Source organism: Catharus ustulatus, chromosome 10 (assembly GCF_009819885.2).
Source record: "Catharus ustulatus isolate bCatUst1 chromosome 10, bCatUst1.pri.v2, whole genome shotgun sequence".
In the NCBI taxonomy this organism is placed as follows: Eukaryota; Metazoa; Chordata; class Aves; order Passeriformes; family Turdidae; genus Catharus; species Catharus ustulatus.
Genome location: NC_046230.1, coordinates 6345542 through 6364159, shown reverse-complemented (window position 1 = coordinate 6364159; position 18618 = coordinate 6345542). Strand labels below are relative to the sequence as shown.

At 43.7% G+C, this 18618-nt stretch overlaps 1 protein-coding gene across 3 annotated transcripts in view; it reads left to right on the top strand.

The window, feature by feature from the left end:
- Window positions 1-18618, top strand: part of STAG1 (stromal antigen 1) — a 169938-nt gene that overhangs the window by 127643 nt on the left and 23677 nt on the right. For all 3 annotated transcript variants that reach the window (XM_033069129.1, XM_033069128.2, XM_033069127.2), the window contains 7 exons: window positions 690-793; window positions 2671-2763; window positions 2888-2977; window positions 3153-3356; window positions 6884-6954; window positions 11411-11498; window positions 12873-12953. In XM_033069129.1, the coding sequence (XP_032925020.1) occupies window positions 690-793; window positions 2671-2763; window positions 2888-2977; window positions 3153-3356; window positions 6884-6954; window positions 11411-11498; window positions 12873-12953 (731 nt within the window). The remainder of the gene's footprint in view (window positions 1-689; window positions 794-2670; window positions 2764-2887; window positions 2978-3152; window positions 3357-6883; window positions 6955-11410; window positions 11499-12872; window positions 12954-18618) is intronic.

Sequence of the window (18618 nt, the reverse complement as noted above, 5' to 3'; positions counted from 1 at the left end):
CTTTTGCTAATAATAAACCTGGGTGCACAATAGCCAGGGAGGCTGAGGGCAAAGTGTCCCTGGGGTTAATGAGTATCATTCAGGATCCTTTATAATTCCTCAGGATTCTTCTGCTTCAGGGATCTTCACAGGGCTTAGATGTTTGAAAAATCAATGTTGCTGGCAAGGTGTGCACATCATGTAGTGCTTCAAAAGCTGACCTGTTGGTGTGCCCCTGCTACAGTGGGGGTATTTACAGGGTCATTTCCTTAGGAGATTAGGCACTTTGCTTCTTTGTTTCTGCTTAGTCTGGTAGTCCAGTGGGGTTTGATCCTCCAAATGTGAGCAGGGGCACTTGCCAAAGAGCAGAGAATTTATGAGGCAGTGACAGTGACTGTTATATTGTCTGTCACTCTTTGTCCTCTATGACTCTCCCTTGTTTTGTCGGTCTTCCTTATGTTCCCCTTCACTGATCCTTTTCTCCAGCCTACATTTCTCTGGGCTGCTTTCACTTCTGCCCTGTCCATTTTGAGCTGATGTGAATGGCAAATCAAAGAGGAGGCAGGAAAGCCTCTCTAAATGTGGCAGAGCACGGTGTGTGGGGTGCTGTGTGCTGCTGTGTGCTCCCCATTGCTGTGTGCTCCCCTGCTGTCCCACACATATCCCCGTTGTGCTGCCTCGCCCCCAGTGATGCCCTGTTGTCCCCACAGCCATGTCGGACCGGCAGGAGAGCGCTCTGATCGAGCTCATGGTGTGCACCATCCGACAGGCAGCCGAGGCACATCCCCCCGTGGGCAGGGGCACCGGCAAGAGGGTGAGTGGGGCTGCAGCTGTCCCAGAGCATGGAGGATACTTGGAACACCACATTTGGACACTCACTTGGTGTTTGCTGTTTCATCTGAACACTTCTAAGAAAAATATTAGAAATTCTGTGTCTGGACATGTTTGGTTTTCTCTTTGTTTGATTTTGGGGTTTGCATGGCCAGGTTAAGCCATATAAATTTTCAGCATAAAAGTACAGTAATTTAACGACTGTAAGGTGTGCCGGTGCACCTTATAGTCGTGAAATTACTGTACTTTATATTATATCTTTGGATGTTCTTTTTATCATATTCCTGCTTTATGTTTGTAATGTACCCACATCTTCACCCCCTAATGTTAAAACTAGATTAGAATGAAAAGTGTGGGAGCAGAGCAGACTTCCTCTGATTGTCTTCCATAAAAACAAACGTGCTGCTGATATGGACATAAAATTTGCTAGGAAGTCGATAGGATCTTCATCATGAGGATATTTAAGCACTGGAACAGGTATTTGGAGTTGGTGCCCTTTCCATGCTTGGTTGTTTTTGAGACCTGGCTTGATAAAGCCCTGAACCTCCCAGTGTGACCCCTGAACTGGCTCTGGTTTGAGCAGGGGTGGTGGAACTGGGACCAGTGTGAATGTGTCTGTGGTTTTAGGCATCCATCCTCATCAATTCCCAGTGCCAAGGAACAGCAGTATTTGGTCCCCAGATACCACTGGGCTGTCAGGGTTGGGATTCTGACCTGGGTTTGCACTGCCCTGAGCTGGGCTGGTGCTGCTCTGGTGGGTGTGAGGGGCTGAGGCTACTCTGGGGCCATCCCTGCACCATGCAGTGTGGAAGTGCTGTCATGTCCTGGTCACTGATCCATTCCCCCCCACTTCCACGGCTGTTTTGGGTTCCTGCTGGCACAGTGCCTGGCATCCAAGCACATGCCTTGTGTCCAGCTGCTCCTCCTTCGTTGCAGAGCCATGTAGGGGTGTTGCTTAGCTCTTGCTTGTTTTCAGTTAGACCATGAGTTGTGGGAAAGTAACTGCAGGGATCTCTGCCTGGTCACTGGAGATTTGTCCTTTCTCATGATCCCACCAGCTTCTTCTTTGAGTTGAAATGGGAAGAGATTTGTAATTAAGCACTCACCTTCTTGTGAAATAGTTTCTCCTCTGACTTTAGCTTGTAACCCTTACTGTGCAGTCTGGCTGATTGGCTAGATGTGAATCATTAGCTAACTTGAATATTTTATTATCATTATTTGTTTTCAAAAGTGTTCTTTTCTTTCCTGAAGTCAGGAAGCCAGATCTAGACTTTGATGGAGCATGCTGGTTTGATTATTGTCTCTCTGGTTACTATTTCAAGGGGTTTTTTTCTGACAGCATTAGTGCTTTAGTACCTTGCTGTGAACTTGGATGTATGTTCTCACTGAGAATTACATTCCAGTTTAGAGAGGAGGCCCTGAGTCTGCTAATGAAAATCATTGTTACAGTGTGGTTTGGTTTTGGTTTTCTTAATTATACTTCAGTTTGCCCTGAGGTCTTATATTAATGCTTGGTTTAATGTGTGAAAGCCAGAGTTGGGTACAGTTGGAAGCAATAACAAAACTTCCACTGACTTGGGTTTTATATGAATTTCAGTCCTACAGAGATGTTGATGTGGAGACAATGTCATGCTGGGTGATATGATATTTTCCTTTTCAACCACAGCTTCTAAGGACACACAGTCCTCCCACTTAATCGTTCTTCAGCCCAAATGTGTTTTGAGTTTTTTATTTCCTCCTCTTTTGATTTATTAAAAATACACTTGCATGGGATTTTGTTTGTAATATAATGTTTAGAAAAGCTAATGAATGCTATATTCAGAAAATGTATTTACTGTAGTTACGTTTGATCACTTCCAGGTCTTGACAGCAAAAGAAAGAAAAACTCAGATAGATGACAGAAATAAATTGACTGAGCATTTCATTATTGCACTTCCCATGCTGCTATCAAAGGTACAGCTTTCAACAAAATAAATCTTTCACTGGGGTTTACAACTGTCTTTAAACTTTCTCATTCTGTAGTGCAGGAGTTTATTTTTACTTCCCTTTTGTTTGTTTTGCTGCCATGATGTTCCAGTATTCCGCTGATGCCGAGAAGGTTGCAAACCTCCTGCAAATCCCTCAGTACTTTGACCTGGAAATCTACAGCACAGGCAGAATGGAAAAGGTATTGTGCCTTGGGCAGGAAGTGTGGCTGCTCTCAGGTGTGACTGTTCAGCCCCAGTGCTGGGCCTTTGTTTGGCACATGAGCAATGCAGCCTTGGTTGGGTGTTCTGGCAGAGGCTTTGCTCAGTGTCATTGTCCCATTGAAGGGAAAGCTGAAGTTCTTTTCTGTTCTGCAGCATCTGGATGCCTTACTGAAGCAGATTAAGTTTGTTGTGGAAAAGCATGTGGAATCAGATGTTCTGGAAGCCTGCAGCAAAACCTACAGCATCCTCTGCAGTGAGGAATACACCATCCAGAACAGAGTTGACATTGCCCACAGCCAACTTATTGACGAATTTGTGGATCGGTTTAACCATTCTGTTGAGGATCTACTGCAGGAGGTTTGTGTTCTTAAAATTGTTCAAGTTAACTGCCTAAAATACCCTAGGACAGGCTACAGAAAAATATTCTTAGCAAACCATTAAATTAGCCTTCTGAAGATGTAATGCAGCAGCTATTTCATAATTATTTGGAGCTACTTCTCCCTGTGGAAAGTCCCTTACAGTAGCCATTCAAATCATCAATGGTGTAAAACAAGACTATGGGACAATCCTGCTTCTGAAAATTTATTTGAGTATTAGAACAGTCCACATAAGGAATTGAGTGGATGAATGGGTGAAAGATGATGAAAAATGCAGAGGAAGTTGTATTTACATTAATGTTTGTAGTGATTCCAGTACTCCCAGATGTATATGGAGGCAGCAAAGTCCAGATTGGATTATGTTTTGAATGGAAGAGAGGATTTAACAAAATATGTATAATGGAATATTAAAAGAGCCCTGAAAGAGTAAAAGATATAGATCTGAAACCTGGAAGTACCTGTGATATAGTTGTAAGAATTTATTCTTCAAAATGCATGACAGTACCTTAAATAAGAATAGAAACTGAAAATTTTCCTCCTTTGCAGCAATTTAACTTTGTGTAGCACTACTTAATTTGCTGTAATTTTCATACCTTTTAAACATAACATGTGAGCTGCACAGACCTTTTTCTTTGCTTGTAGTCATGCACTGCATTGTGGCAGATACATTTAATTTTTGATGTACATTTAGAGAAAGTTAAGCTAAGTCCCTGATTTAGAATGGCATATTGAAGGAAATATGCTTTTTTCCCTATTTTTATGTAACATGCCACATACAGGCATACTGTAAATATGCCTTGTCACATTACAGAGTATATAAAAATATTTGTATAGCTGCAGAAATGTGCATGAGGGAAAAGGCAGCACATGCAGGAAACCCTCCACAATGCAGAGGAGATGGGGCACCAGTGTGCATTCTTTTGTAAAACACATGGAGCTTGCTCTCTGCCTGTCTGCCATTTTTGGTGTACTTGCTCATAAGTTTCTGATCAGAACCTGGAAAAACAGTCCAGAATTTGTGCTCCATTTCTGCTCACGTGTGAGCCAAGGGAATCCTTCTAGCTAATGCCACATTACGCCTTAGCCTGGGTCTTTGAAGTTCCTCACCTCTGGCCAACTGCACCAAAACCTGACTTGTGCAGCAAAAAGGGCCAAGGCTGGACTGCCACACAGGAGTCCAGCCTCAGATCCTCCCTAGCTGTGCACACACAATGGGTGCCCAGCAAGGGCATCTTACCCAAGGGGAGTCAGAGGAGAGCACTGAGGTGCTGGGATTTATAAATGCCTTCCCTAGAGTCTTCTCAGGAGCAGTGGACTAGGACAGAAAAAGATTTTTCCTGCAATTTTCCTTAATTTTGTTTAGAACTGCTTTATGACTGCTGTTGAATCAGGAAGCCAGTACCTGCTTATCCCCACTCCTTTTCCCTTCAGCTCTCTTTGCCAGTGACTTCCCTGGGGCTGCAGAAAGCCCTAAAGGATTCCCTGGGGCTGCTGGCAGAAGGGGCTGTGGGCCAGGGACACTGGGCTCCTCTGTGGGCCCCTTCCTTTGCACCACACAGAAGGAATGATGCCTCCTGCTCCTGGTGGGTGTTCACTCCCAGAGAGCAGGGCTGAGGCTTTCAGAGAAACTCTGTGCCTGAAAGGCATCTGAGCAATGAATTAAGAGGCTTAGGAAAAAGAGACAAAGGAGAAGCAAGTGCATAGGTCAGACATGAGACACAGATCTGGAGACAGAACCAAGACAAAAGTAGAAGACAAGAAAAGAGAACAGCAGTAGTGAGGATTTAAAATTATGTCCTACACTCTTTTTAAAGTGTTATTTATTTGAATAATTGATTTTACTAAGTCTATTTCATCATTTTAAGGACATTTTAAATTTTAAAATTTGCATACCGATACCCAAGCAAGTATCCCACTGCTCTATGGCTTCTCACTGGGCTGATAATGAGAGAAACACTGATTGACAATTGCATCTGAAGGCAGGAAGATGTTTTAATTGATAGGCTGTTAGATGGAAAAGAAATCATCAAAATGAAATGGAGAAAAAGAGTAGTTGCTGGAAAAAGTAGGGTTGGAAATACCTTATTTTCACTTGATTCACTAAGGGAATTTGCTGTTTAATTTGCAGAAAATTCTAAGATTGTGTTGTAGCATGTTCATCAGCTGGTGATTAAAACTGGTGGTTCAGTCTTTTTTGAAAAATAAGATAGAACTCAGGTTTTGATTTTGGGAATGATTTCTACTGCTAGAGTACAGTAATTTCACGAATACAAGCCGCACCAATTTGACCAAAATTTTGGTGGAAACCCGGAAGTGCGGCTAATATTCCGGGGCGGCTAATCTATTAACAAAATTCTAAAAGCTGCCAACACGGAAGTGAGAGCCCGCGGCAGCCCCAAGCCAAGCTGGAGCCCGGCCGGCCCCGGCAGAGGTGGGAAAGCCTGGCAGAGGCGGGGCCAGCAGTGTGGGGGGCGGGCGGCTGAGCCTGAGCCAGCAGGGCGGGGCAGGGGGGGCGGCAGAGCCCGGGCCAGCAGGGCAGGGGAGCCCGGGAGAACTGGGGCTAGCAGTGCAGGGGAGCATGGCAGAAGCAGGAAGGCCGGCGGGTGGGGCTGCCTGGCAGCGGGGGAAGCCCAGCAGAATCGGGGCCAGCAGCGTGGGGGAGCCCGGCGGTGCGGGGGCCTGCAGTGCCGGCCAGGGCGAGGAAACGCGGCGGCGGTGCAGACGGGAGGGGGCGGCCGGCGAGCCTGGCAGCGGCGGCAGCGGCTGGCCCGCCGGCAGGGCGAGTACGTGAACGCAGCGGCGAGGCGGCCGGCATGCCTGCCAGCGGCGGCAGTGGCTGGCCCGCCGGCAGGGCTAGGGAACGCGGCGCGGCCAGCGAGCCGGGCGGCGGCGGCGGCAGGCCGCCGGCAGGGCTAGGGAACGCGGCAGCGGGGCGGTGCTGACGGGAGAGGGGGGCCAGCGAGCCCGGCGGCGGCGGCAGCACCACCCGGCCAGCCCCGCCGAGCCGCGGCGCTGAGCTGGGCTACCCGGCCCCGTCGGCAACCATGAGCGGGCCGAGCCTTCCTGGCCCCGCCCCGAGCCAGTAAACCCCGCTATGCCGCGATCCTGTTACTAATTGGCCAATTTGTGAAAGCTGTGCACGGATTCTCGCGACGAACGAAAGTGCGGCTAATATTCGGGGTGCGGCTATCTATTGACAAAGACAGCAACATTGTCGAGGCACCGGAAGTGCGGCTCATAATCCGTGCGGCTTGTATTCGTGAAACTACTGTATATGTGTTTGGATATTAACACAGTTATAATGCTGAATATTGTCAGATGATCTTGGTTATTTTTTAGTGCTGTGCAGTGATTACTTAAATATTATGGAATCTACATAAAAGTCACTGGAAAATTTGGAGACAGGTTTGATATCAGTATAAACCCCTAAGAAGCTGCTTCTGCCTGTGCAGAAATGTACTGGGCTGAATTGCTGGGCTCTGCTCATGGATTGCCTTTCCTTTGCAGGGAGAAGAAGCTGATGATGATGACATATACAATGTGCTGTCCACACTGAAGAGGTTGACATCTTTTCACAAGTAGGTGGTGTCTTCCCTCACAAATTTGTGGGATTAATTTTATCCTTTCAGTGAGTATCAGCAGGGTCAGGTGTGGGGAAATGAGAAAACACATGGCCTGAAATCTAAAGTGGAGATGGAGGAATGACTGGTGGTGTTTGTCAGTAGAACTGTTTGGATTGATTTGAGTCCTTGCTCAGTTTGTACCATGACCTTTGCAGGTGGGATTTGCAAGTGGCACCCCCTCCCTTGCACTCAGTGCTCTTACACCCATGAGTAAGTTACTTCAGGTCTTGCTCCCTTGCATGGCACAGAGCACAAGGGACACTTCGCTGCCACAAACCTGTGCTTTGGGCCTCAGCTTAGGAGAGCCTGCAGGAAACTGTTTCTAAATGCCTTGGAACTACTTCTCCTCAAAATTATAGAATTAATTAGTAGTAGCAATAGCAATAATTAATAGTTTATGGTGAGAACCTGGAAGATGCATTTTTGTCCTGCAGTTGAATTGTTGGCCAAATTTCCCTGTGTGGATTGCACAGAATCTCCCTCACCAGGCACGAACCAGCTTTTCAGGTTCCTGCTGCTCTCAGACCTATGGGCATCCTCAGCAGTACAGAGCAACCTGGAGAGCTTCACTGGAGCTGTGAATTCTGGAGCACAGCACAAAGAACCTGATCTTCCCTTGAACCTGGATTGATTCTGCAATCTCTGCTCTTTGTTGCCATTCCAGGGGAATCCCACAACGATCATTAAATTGTTACTAATTTCCATAGTGCAGAAGGTTCATGCTTGCAAATTAGGTTTGCAGTCTCCCATGTATGCCTTTCCTGAGGGGACTTGGGGAAAACTCTACTTCACATCTAGGAGAGAAGCACAAATCTTAAGGCTTTGCTGAGTGGCTCCCATATATATTTTTTTCCTCCAAGGTTCCAGGTCTCCAGAGTTAATTCAGACCATAAAGAAGCCTTGTAGAATAACACACAAATCAGGGTCAGGGACATCTACTTTTACCTTCAAAAAACCAGGAAAGACCAAAGTATCAGAGATGAAGAGCTGTAAAACAGCTAATGTATCATTCCTCAGCTGATTGGTTTTACCAACTGTACTTCAAAAGGAATTCCTAATTTCTGCTTGCACATAAGGAAGTAATGAGATCTTCATTACTGTCGTGAATGTTACTTACATGTGGTGTGATAGGAAACAATTACACCATGTGAGTCAGAATTTCTGCTGAACCTTTAGCTATGAGACAGGAGCTTCAATTCAAAATGCACGTGGAGTGTTCTGTCTCAAAGCATAGTGGCTGTGGTCTGACTCTGTTGTCACCTGGGAGTCAAAGAAACTAAATCAGGAGATCTCCTGAATGGGCACTGATAAAATGGTTGGTGGGGCTTTGGGAAGAAACAACCCCCTGGAGAGAAACTCCAGTGTTCTTTCTCCATGCTTTTTCCCCCTTGGTAATTGCTGCTGCTTCATACTTCAAGGAAAAGCAAGGTGTAAAATACATGGTAAGGCATTATGAGAAAAGCCTTCCAGACCAAAAGGCTTCTATACTGGGATTTCCCAAGCCTGAGCTAATCCTGAGATGGCCATGACAGCAAAGGGCTCACAGTGCACTTTTTAATGCATCAAAACAAGGATATCATGTATCAATACAAATTAAATTCATCATTATAAAGTTTCCTTCCACATTTTCAGAATACAATAATAAATTTTCTTGACATCTTCTGAGTGGACCTCCTAGAGTATCCACTTGGGGTATTTTTTGCCAGAATCTCACAGATACTCATAACATTTAAGTACATGGAGGCAGTTTTTTCTGTATTGAACTCCATTGTAATTCAATTGAACTTTCACACATCAGTACTGTAGCAGTTTGTATGCTGCAAAATCTCAGCATCTTTTATTTACTTACTTCAGTAAATCCAATGCAAGACACATCCCAAGCATCACCTCTGTTTGCCTGGATGTGCCTGTTGGTTCTGCCTTGCATGGAGGACGTTGTTTTACATTTAGAAACCAGGAGCATTGCTATTGCTGTCCAGTAGTCTTCAGATATGATACAACATTTGCTTCCTTCCCACCTCCACACTGACTCTACAAACCCCCAGGGACTAATCATAACTCTCAGATAAAAACAATGTGTATCAGTGTCAGTGTGATCAGTCAGGACACTTCCTAGACAGGTAATTTTATGGTCACATTATCACATCATGTCTTCCTCTTAGAGAAACTCTTTGCTTAACATCTTCCAGTAGTTGACCAGTGCATCCTTTGGACTGAGTTACTCAGAAGTTTGTTATCCAGAAGTAGAAATGATGATAAATGAAACCTCATCAGAGAAGTTAGACTGTATCAGTAGCAGAGCTGCTCAAAGCCCAAGGCACAGCTTCCCTCTCTTTGTGCATCTTGAGGAAGTGAAGCAGTTTGGTGGGTGGAAAGGTCACTTCTTGGAAAAGAAACTTTTCTAAGCTGTTTTATGCCACACTTTGAGAAACACTGTGAAACTGGTACCTTTACCTCACCTGCCTCTTGTCTGGCAGAAATGTGCAGACAGGGCTGTCCATAAGAATTAAAAGAAACCTTGGATGAAATACTAGGACTTATTTTCTGTGATTCGTGAAGAGTCTGAATGGAAGGAACTAAGAGAAAATTCTGTGTTGTGTGAATTTTCTTCCTGGAGCCTCTCTGTCAATCTGAACCCCTGTGGAGAATTGTGTGGTGTCCAAGATGCCTTTATAACTATGGTTTTGATGGTTAAGTAGCTCAAAAGAGATAAAGAGATACCAGAATATGCCTAACTGCTACGTGGAGGCTCTGCTTTAAGAAAGTTTCAACTGAAAAGCCATGTGTAACTTGTACATAGTTAGAATTTTTCAGCTCTGGGTGCTGGAGATCCCTTCCTGAGCTCAGCTGTAAGGCCAGGCTGAGGGCAGGGAGCTGAGTGTCCCCAGCTGTGGGGACATGGCCCCTGTGGCAGCTGCCTGACGTTTCTGAACTGAAAAGGCATGAATGAGGCAGATTTTCCTTTCATATTCTCTGTAGGATAATCTGTGTGAATATCTGCCTCTGCACACCAAGGAGACTTTACTGCTTTAATTACAGTGTTGTAATTACAGAGGTACCACTCTGCCTTGCTGGAACCCTGTGATTTATGGAAGCTGCATCTCTGGGCCTAATATCACCAGTCAGTGGCAGCTCTCTGGCAGCCTCTAATTTATCTATGAAACATTTTATTTTAGTACCTCAAGGACCATCTAAGCCCACTAAGTATTTTTACTCCTTACATTTTTAGTTCCAACATTTTATTTAAGTATTCCTATTCTTCTGTTCATGGATTTGAAGTGGAAGTTAAGGTGCAGCTTGGCTTTAATGGCACAGCCCTGGAGTGCACTGGTTGTGTTTTCTGTGAAGCTCTTACCAGTGACATTTTCCAGGGCTAACACACTCCAGCATGGTGTTTCATGGCAGGACCTGGGTATTTCCAGTCCTGAGTTCAGCCTCTGTCCCTTTTGGAACTAGAGAGTTATTCCTTCTGTCTGAGCAGGGCAGTTAATGATATAGCCCAGGGCAGGCACAGTGGTAGGAGTGAGCTTGACTGGGTGATCCAGGTGCAAGAGGCTGCTGCATCCAATTGAGACTCCCAGTTCAGTCTCACTATCCCCTCTTCCAGGTGAGTATTTCAATCAGCAAGTTTCTGATTATTCTGAGCTGGCTTGCTCTTTTATAGGGGTATTACAAACTTTTTCAAATTATCTCAGTTTATTTCCACTGCAGAAAAAAATGTTTTAAACTTAATTTACTTGCTGAGACAGTATTTTGTCTTTCAGGAAACCTAATGTTTTTAAGTTTCTTCTGTATTTCTCATTTCTCTATTAAAAAGCTTTTGTATGAGCTGTTGGGGTCTGTAAGGCTGTAGAGTATTTGTTCCTAATGCCATTTTTATTCCTCTCACTGATGAAATCAGGTTGGTGCAACTGATATGTGGAAGAGTGAGTGGGATGGTGGCCACCATCTCTGTCTCATGTCCTTGTCTTACCATATCATCTCACTTCAGATATTCAGGATATTTAATATCTAGTGGTAATGAGATAGTAGAAAAAGATACAACTTTATTTTGCTTAAAGCCATTTTTATTCTGTAGATATTGATATAGTTGGCTGCAGTTTCTGCTGCAATGCCAGGGAAGGGTTTTCTGGAGTTCTCTCAATGTTTCCAAAAGAGGAAAGAAAACTTAGAGAGAAGCAGCAGCTACTACAGCTTTTGTAGGTGTATGGTATGAGAGAATTTATCTCCTTTCCACAAAAATCCTGTGTAGTAAAACATTTTTCCTGGATTACCAGAAAGCCTGACTTGTGCTTCTAGCATGGAGTGAGCTGCTGTGCAGCTGCTTAGTCAGCTGTAGAAACTACCACAGTTCTCTGTGCTGGGGTTCTGAGGAACACAATTAATCCCTCTTTATTTCCTCTCGTTGCAGTGCTCATGATCTCACCAAATGGGATCTGTTCAGTAACTGCTACAGATTGCTGAGAACTGGAATTGAACACGGAGCTATGCCTGAACAGGTACCCTTAACAACACCTGCACTGCATCCCTTGGGTGTCTGAGGTTCTGAAGAGCCTGCTTGTACACAAATGCAAAAGTTCAATGCACTTCAGTGGTGTAGGAAAAACAGAATTTGGAATTAAATTTATAGTGGAGTCACGGGCTGTCTAAGAGGTGGATTCTGTGATTTTTTAACTCCTTCCCTCACCTTTCTCATCTGTAAAGTTGGGAATAGCTAATGTTCCTGACTCTGAAAAGCAGTGCATCAATCCTGATGTTTACACTGAATCCCAACATTGTAACCCTTGGCTGCAACTAGAATTATCAGAAATGGTTATTGTGCATTGAAGGTAAGATGAAAGCTTGTGAAAATTAGGAAGCTGAAAGATCCTAGAGTTCTTTTAGTGAGCACATCTTGAACTTTGTTCCCTCAGAGTTCAGTTTTTGTTTCTAATAGATGAACACAGGAACCATCCCATATTCTCACAATTCCTGTTTAAATTGCAGAATTCCTACTCCGGCATTTAAGCACATATTAAGTTTTAATTTGGTTTCAGTTAGAAGCCAGTTGTTAATTCTAACTCAGCTTCATTTAGAAAAAAAGAAATTCTCATGAAATTCTGAATAAGAATTTTGCAGAAAGGACCCTAAGAGGAGGCATTGTCACACACTGTGGCGGTGAAAGTCCTCTCTTTGCAGTTGCTGCTTCATGCTGGAGTTGTGCTACCTGGAGGGACCTTGCTGGCAGATAAAACCTGTCCATGCAGCTGCCAGCCATTCTCAGTTTCTGGGCCTGACAGTGTGTGTGGCTCTCCAAATGCCTCCATATGATCTTAAGGGAAAGGTCCTGTAATCTGAACTCTGCTCAGTATTTCTTCCTGCAGGCCACCCTGAGGGGTTTGGCACTTGCAGCACGTAATCTGGATTTGAACTGTCCAAGAGATACTGTGGATGCTTTTCTGGGCACCATGGATATGACCCTGGTCTTCTCCATGGGACAAGTTGTATTTGCTCCCTTCTTTTAGCAATTGGTCTGCATGTTTGTTTGACAGTGGAACTGTTTAATAGTGAGCCAGGTTAGAGATATTTGAACAGATGCTTTTGATCCGAGAGATGCAGGTGTTGGATTGGACTTCTGTCACACTGTGGCATCCCCTATTGCTGTACCTCAGTGCAAAGTTTTCTGGTGTTTCCCAGCATTTACTTCATCTCTAGTAAACTGATTTCTTATTGCACCAAACCAACTAAGGAAAAACATGATTCCATTGAAAATGAAAAGAGCTAAGAGCTGTTCCTGTCTTTTCACCACAGAATGCATGATGGATTTTCCATACACTTCCTGCTGTGCCTGCTGTTAGCAGCATGCTGAGATTCTGTGTGTTCTTGTGTTACAGATTGTTGTCCAGGCATTGCAGTGTTCCCACTACTCTATTCTCTGGCAGCTGGTGAAAATCACTGAGGGCTCCCCTTCCAAAGTAAGTGGCCATTTGATCATACAGATTTTACTGACAGAACACAACTTACCTAGAAAGGTGTTACACCTGATTTCTCTGTAACTTCCATTCTTGCCATCATTTGTTGTCATTTATAACACATAAAGTGTTCATGTTCAGATTTGTTCCATGTTTCAGGATCTATTTAACATCATGCATATGTCTAAGCAATGCAAACAGTCTTTATCAGGATTTTATAGCAGCTGATTATTATACTTTTATTGCTGAGGATAATTAACACACCTTATTTTGTGAGTACTGCAGTTCTCATGGCTGATAAGGAATGTTGACATGAACAGTTGTGAGCAATATTGTTGATCTGTGGACCATAGATAGCTTGATCTTGATGTGTAGTTACCTTGCTTATTCTCTAATTACACCCTTTGTGTTGCAGTAGAAATGGCAGGGCACTGGCAGTAATGTTTGCTAATAAAAAGCAAATGTATACAAAGTATGATGCAGTCAGGACAAGGTGACATCTGACTTTTCAGGACCTTTCCTTAGCTCTTTTTTCAGTCAGAGGCCAGCATTCTGTTTTTCAGAGCTTTGTTCTAAAATAATACATCAAAATAAAATATGAAAACTGAATTAGTAATTGTATTTCCCCATTAGCATCAAAAATGAAAAGATGTTTTACTGAGGGGCTACTCTAATAAGCATTTTATGCATTAAAAAGTGACAAAAATACACAGTAAATTCTCTGAGTTGTTTTGAATACTGACATTAACATTTAAAAATAGCTACTAGAAAAAAAGTAATAATTGCAATTCTTTATACTAGCTTTTGTTTCCTCTTGGCCTCTTTCTCATTAGCATGCTGGTAGTGTACAATACTGCATCGTGGAACTCAGAAAAATGAAACCATCCCATTTGTTTTAAATGAACGCAGAACGTGGTCACAGGAAAGCATCTCAAGTCCTCTGTGGCAGCACTGTTCTCCTCAGGGAGGAATGGCCCTGTGACAGGAGGGGCTGAGTGGTTGGGAGGAGATGCAGGAGGCTGTGCATTGCTGCACCCTCAGTGCAGGAGCACCAGTGCTTGCACCAATCTCATTGCAGCCCTCCCTGGGGAGGAGACTTGGGCTGCAGGTTCCCTGTGGAACCGAGTGCTCAGCACCTGGCACTGTCTGCAGCACCTTCATTCAGTCTTCCTCACCTGCCCTGGGGTGCTGCCTAGTGCTGGGCTGCTCACCCACTCCTGAGGATCCACAGCCCTGTCCTCCTGCCTGCTGGGCTCAGCCTTGCCTTGCCCTGGGGCAAATGCCCAGACATAAACGAGCATTTGGAAAATGCTCATCACCTGTCACTACATTTGTCACTTTTTTGGAACAAGGTACAATAAATTGTTGCAGTATAGCACAGGTGGTGCAGGGATGGCTGTTAGCATTGCCAGAAAAAAGCTTCATTTTTTCTTGTGTCTCAATTACAGCAAAAGAAATGTACTTATCCATAACCTCCAACTGAGGATTAACATACAGCTTCTCTACGTGGAGTGTGCTAAAAACTTTGCATTTTGGTGCCCAAGCATTCATGTGGCTGCTATTGCAACGTGACTGTGATGGCCCAGTTGAACTGAAAGAGAAAAAAAAACTTTATTTCAGTGGCTGAGATTTTCTTATAGGCAAGCTTAGTGCAACTGTATGGCTTTGCCTGCTTTTTCAAAATAGGATACATTTGTATGAGATGTTGTTTTATGAGGTGATTGCAGAATATCTTTGTTCTCTCCTCTGTTTCTCATCCTGTTGTGATTCATAACATAGTTACAACATTACATAGTTCATAGGAGTGGAAAGGAAAGTAACTCTGAAGGATCACTCCAGAATGGCCATGACAAATAAAAGTCAGTTTGTCTTTGCCCCATGAAAATCATAATTACTGTCACCTAGAGAATTCTTAGCAATTTGTTGTTTGGGTTTCTACTCCAGCCTCTACAAAATAATGAGTTTTGTGCATGCTTAGTTCCAGGGAAGCCCTGCCTTAGTGCCCTACAGCTCTTCAGAATGGCAGCAGCCTCAGCTGAGGGTAGAGAGACAACCACAGACCTGCTGAGAGTGGAGCATTTTGCTATCAAACTTTCCACTCTAGTTTGCATACTGTGAAAATAGATCTGATCTGCACTGTATCTGGGATTTCATCCATTGGGATGACTCATCCATGGCTGGTTTATAAGTCATTATTTAGGCTTGGAAATTGGTAGACATTAAAGGGCACCATTCATAACGTGTAGGTAGACAAAGGCATTAACACAAGCATCTCAGAATGAAAAGCAGTGTATTTCATGGGTATTTCTGAAGTATTCAGGCTTTTACAGGAACATTTCTGGCACAGCATTGTGTCTATAAAGATCTCAGGGCAGAGAGGGGTGATGGTGTGTAGCCTCACACGGCATCTTCAGTAGACCAATAGCTGCAGAAAGTGGAGAGGCTTTTGGACTCACAAGCTTTTTCAGGTTTGAGATAAAAGCAGAAGATTATAAAGCAAAAGACAAGCTGAAAGCAATTGCTTGATTTACATTTAGATATAAATCATGTAAACTATGACAGGGAAGGAAAAGGCCATTGGTACCTGTAGAGGAGGGGTGAGAGCAGAGGAAAGGAGAGATAGTTAGAAAGTTAGGAGGAGAATTAGTGGGGAAGGAAGGAAGATAGAAGATGAAAATGGAGAGAATTTATAATATGTCATAAAACTAATCTTAAGTCTTTGTCTGCATCCCATAGATTTTTGAATTTCTGTTCCCAGGCTCATGTATCAAGATGATTTTGTAGCTTTCCTTTGAACCAGGCTGAGAGATCAGCAATGGAGGGATTGATTTGTAAGAAATGTTCATCTGCTGCCAGCTGGGTGATTTGTGTGACTTCATGCTGGCAGCAGTAGCTGCTCTCTTTCACCTCGTGAGGTCCCATTGAGGTACTCAATGCACAGGATAAAATATATGAACATTTTGGAGCTGTAAGTACAGGAATAAAAGATGGAAACAAGTACAAGCACCTTGGCAGGTTTAACATTTGTTGTTCACACGTGCTTTGCATCCATCAGGTATACCTTTTATTGCAGGGAGTTAGCAGCTGGGATGGGGAATTCAGGGAAGGTTTCCTTCAAAGTGAATTCTTTGGCTACAGTGCAGAATTGCTTGGCAATTTTTGTATTTTGTATTGATTGGTGGAGTCATACTTGACAACCATAGACATACACTGGGAACAGAGTTGTTTTGGAATGAAGTTATTTTTTGTCTGGTGTTCAGGTGGTTCTTCAAAAACAGCTCTGTCCTGAGAGAACTGCCCTTGTTTGGGAACTGTCCTGGGAATTATGGCCAGGGCACATTAATTGTTGTATGAGGGATGCCTCATATTACAGCTCTTGGGCATGTTCTGGATCATGGCTCCCTACCTGATCCAGGTGTTTTGGACTGGAGCCTCCATATATGTTGCAGGGAAAAGCTCAACTCTTGTGGTTTAAATCTAATTAGGATCAAGTCAGCTAATTGTTTTATTAATAGCACATAATTGACCTACAGCCAGTGCAACACATCTCCAGGATAACTATCAGCTCTACAGAATATTGGACATTTCTGTAGTGTTAATGAACACCTGCAGATGCCAAACTTGCCCTTCAGCTGGTCACAGGTTACTGAAGTCCCCTCCCCAAGAGAGACACAAAGAGCTCTTGTTTCTCTAGGCTGTTAGCAGGGGGTGCTCTGCAGGTTGCCCCTCACTGTTCAGTTTCATTTGTAAATAGATCTTAAGGGAGTGTCTTTGATATGTTTTTATCTGCATAAAAATGTATAAAAGACATTATAGCAGGAGGATGATAATTAATGATTATTTGAATTATTGAGAAAGTCCAATCCTCTGCCCAATAACAAAGATTTCACCAGTTAAATACAACAGAGAGTTGCGGCAGACTTATTTTGAAACACTTCTTCAAGCTAGCTTGTGGAGACAAGGGTGTCCTGTGGAGCCATTTTGGTGTCAAAAACTGAAAGGAAAAATTAATTACTAAAAGGAAGGTTGCAGCAGGTAAGAATGAAATGTGTAAGCCTTGAAATAGCCACAGTGTGATGTTTTAACCTTTGGTCTCTCTCTGTCCATATTCAGTGGAGGCTGAGGCCGTGAGGGCTTTTTGTGCAAACTGAGGCTCCTTAGGGTAACCAGCACTGTACTTGGGGGAGAAAACTTATCCTCCATAGCCTGTTGGAGCCTGGAGGAAAACTCCTCCTCAGGTGGAAAGGGGTTTGAGGGTGGTTCCAAAAGAAACTGGTAATTTCTCCCCTAGAGTTCTCTGATCTGTCAGTCTTGGGGGGCCAGTAGTCCTGAGGCAGGAGGATTGGGGATTAGAACACACACTTGTTTCTACCTGGATTTCTTCAGCCATGGCCCAGGTACCCAGGACATTGTACTGTGCACTGTATATGTATGTACTGAGAAGGAAATACTTGCAGAAAAATAGAGTACTAAAACTTAGAGCAGTAAAATTAAAGCATGACTAGAGGCAAGACAGAGGTCAGCAGGTTGGTGTGTAAGCAGCAGCCAGAGTAACCAAATGCAGGGCTATTAGAGTATATTAGTATATTAGCAGATTTTAAAAGGGATTTAAAGAACACTGTGGTGACTTGGTGACTTTCATATTTATATGAGCATGAGGACAGAAGACACAAAAAGCTGAAGGGAAGAAACAAGTAACAAGGTGCAAAAGGTTAGACCATTTTCCACAGTCAGGTTGGAAGCTGAGGGTTCTTCAACACTGTGAAGTTAATACTGCAAATAATAAGTACTTCAGAGGAAAAGCAGTGAGCACACAGGGAGAAGAGGATGGGATTTGGGAAATGAACATTGCAAAAGCACAGCATTTTAAAATTATTTCTAGTGGTAAAAAACCCCAAGCTTTAATTTAAAGCTAGAAAGTACCTGAGGAGTTGCAGACATGGGTCTTTTGAGGAGCCTGGTTGGGGTTTGGGTGGTGGCACAGACTCTAGTCCTTGCTCTCAGCTCGTTCTTGTTCCTGCCAAGGAGCAGTTAAATTGCAGAGTTGTGACCCCGTGGTTTTGTGTAACAGCCAACAGGATGGTAAAATGGTTTCACATCAGCTTTTCTGCTGAAGGCAGATCGGGTGCTCACACCTCAGGAGTGTGGGCTGTGCACCCCAGAACGCTCAAAGACTTGGAAATCAAATTTTTTTTTTTCTTCCTATTTTATCTGTTGAAAAAAATCCCCACTCTTCAATAGTCTGGGGATTTCTCCAAGCTCAGAAGAGTTCCAGATGGCTCCATTGCACTGTTCAGTTGGGCTTTCTCCTACTGTCTGTTACTTTTCAGTATGAATCTCTATCATGTTATGCTGTCAGGAGAGAGGGTAATAAATACTGTGTACCTGCCTGTTAGTCACTTTGACAGAAAGAAAAATGGGAGACACACTCATTCCATTTTTAACCTGTATGTAGGTTTTCTCATGGGTTTTAGTTTCTCTGTGGAATTCATGAACATCTCAATGGAAGGTAATTGCGACAGAAAGTAGAAAACATGAAAGTGATTGTAATCCCAGTGCTTAAAGGGGTAAATCAGGTGATACTGTAACAGTGAGCTGGTAAGTCTGGCATCAGTCCTAGGCAGAATCTTGGAGTGAGAGACAGAAAACACAGTTGGTACAAGGCTGA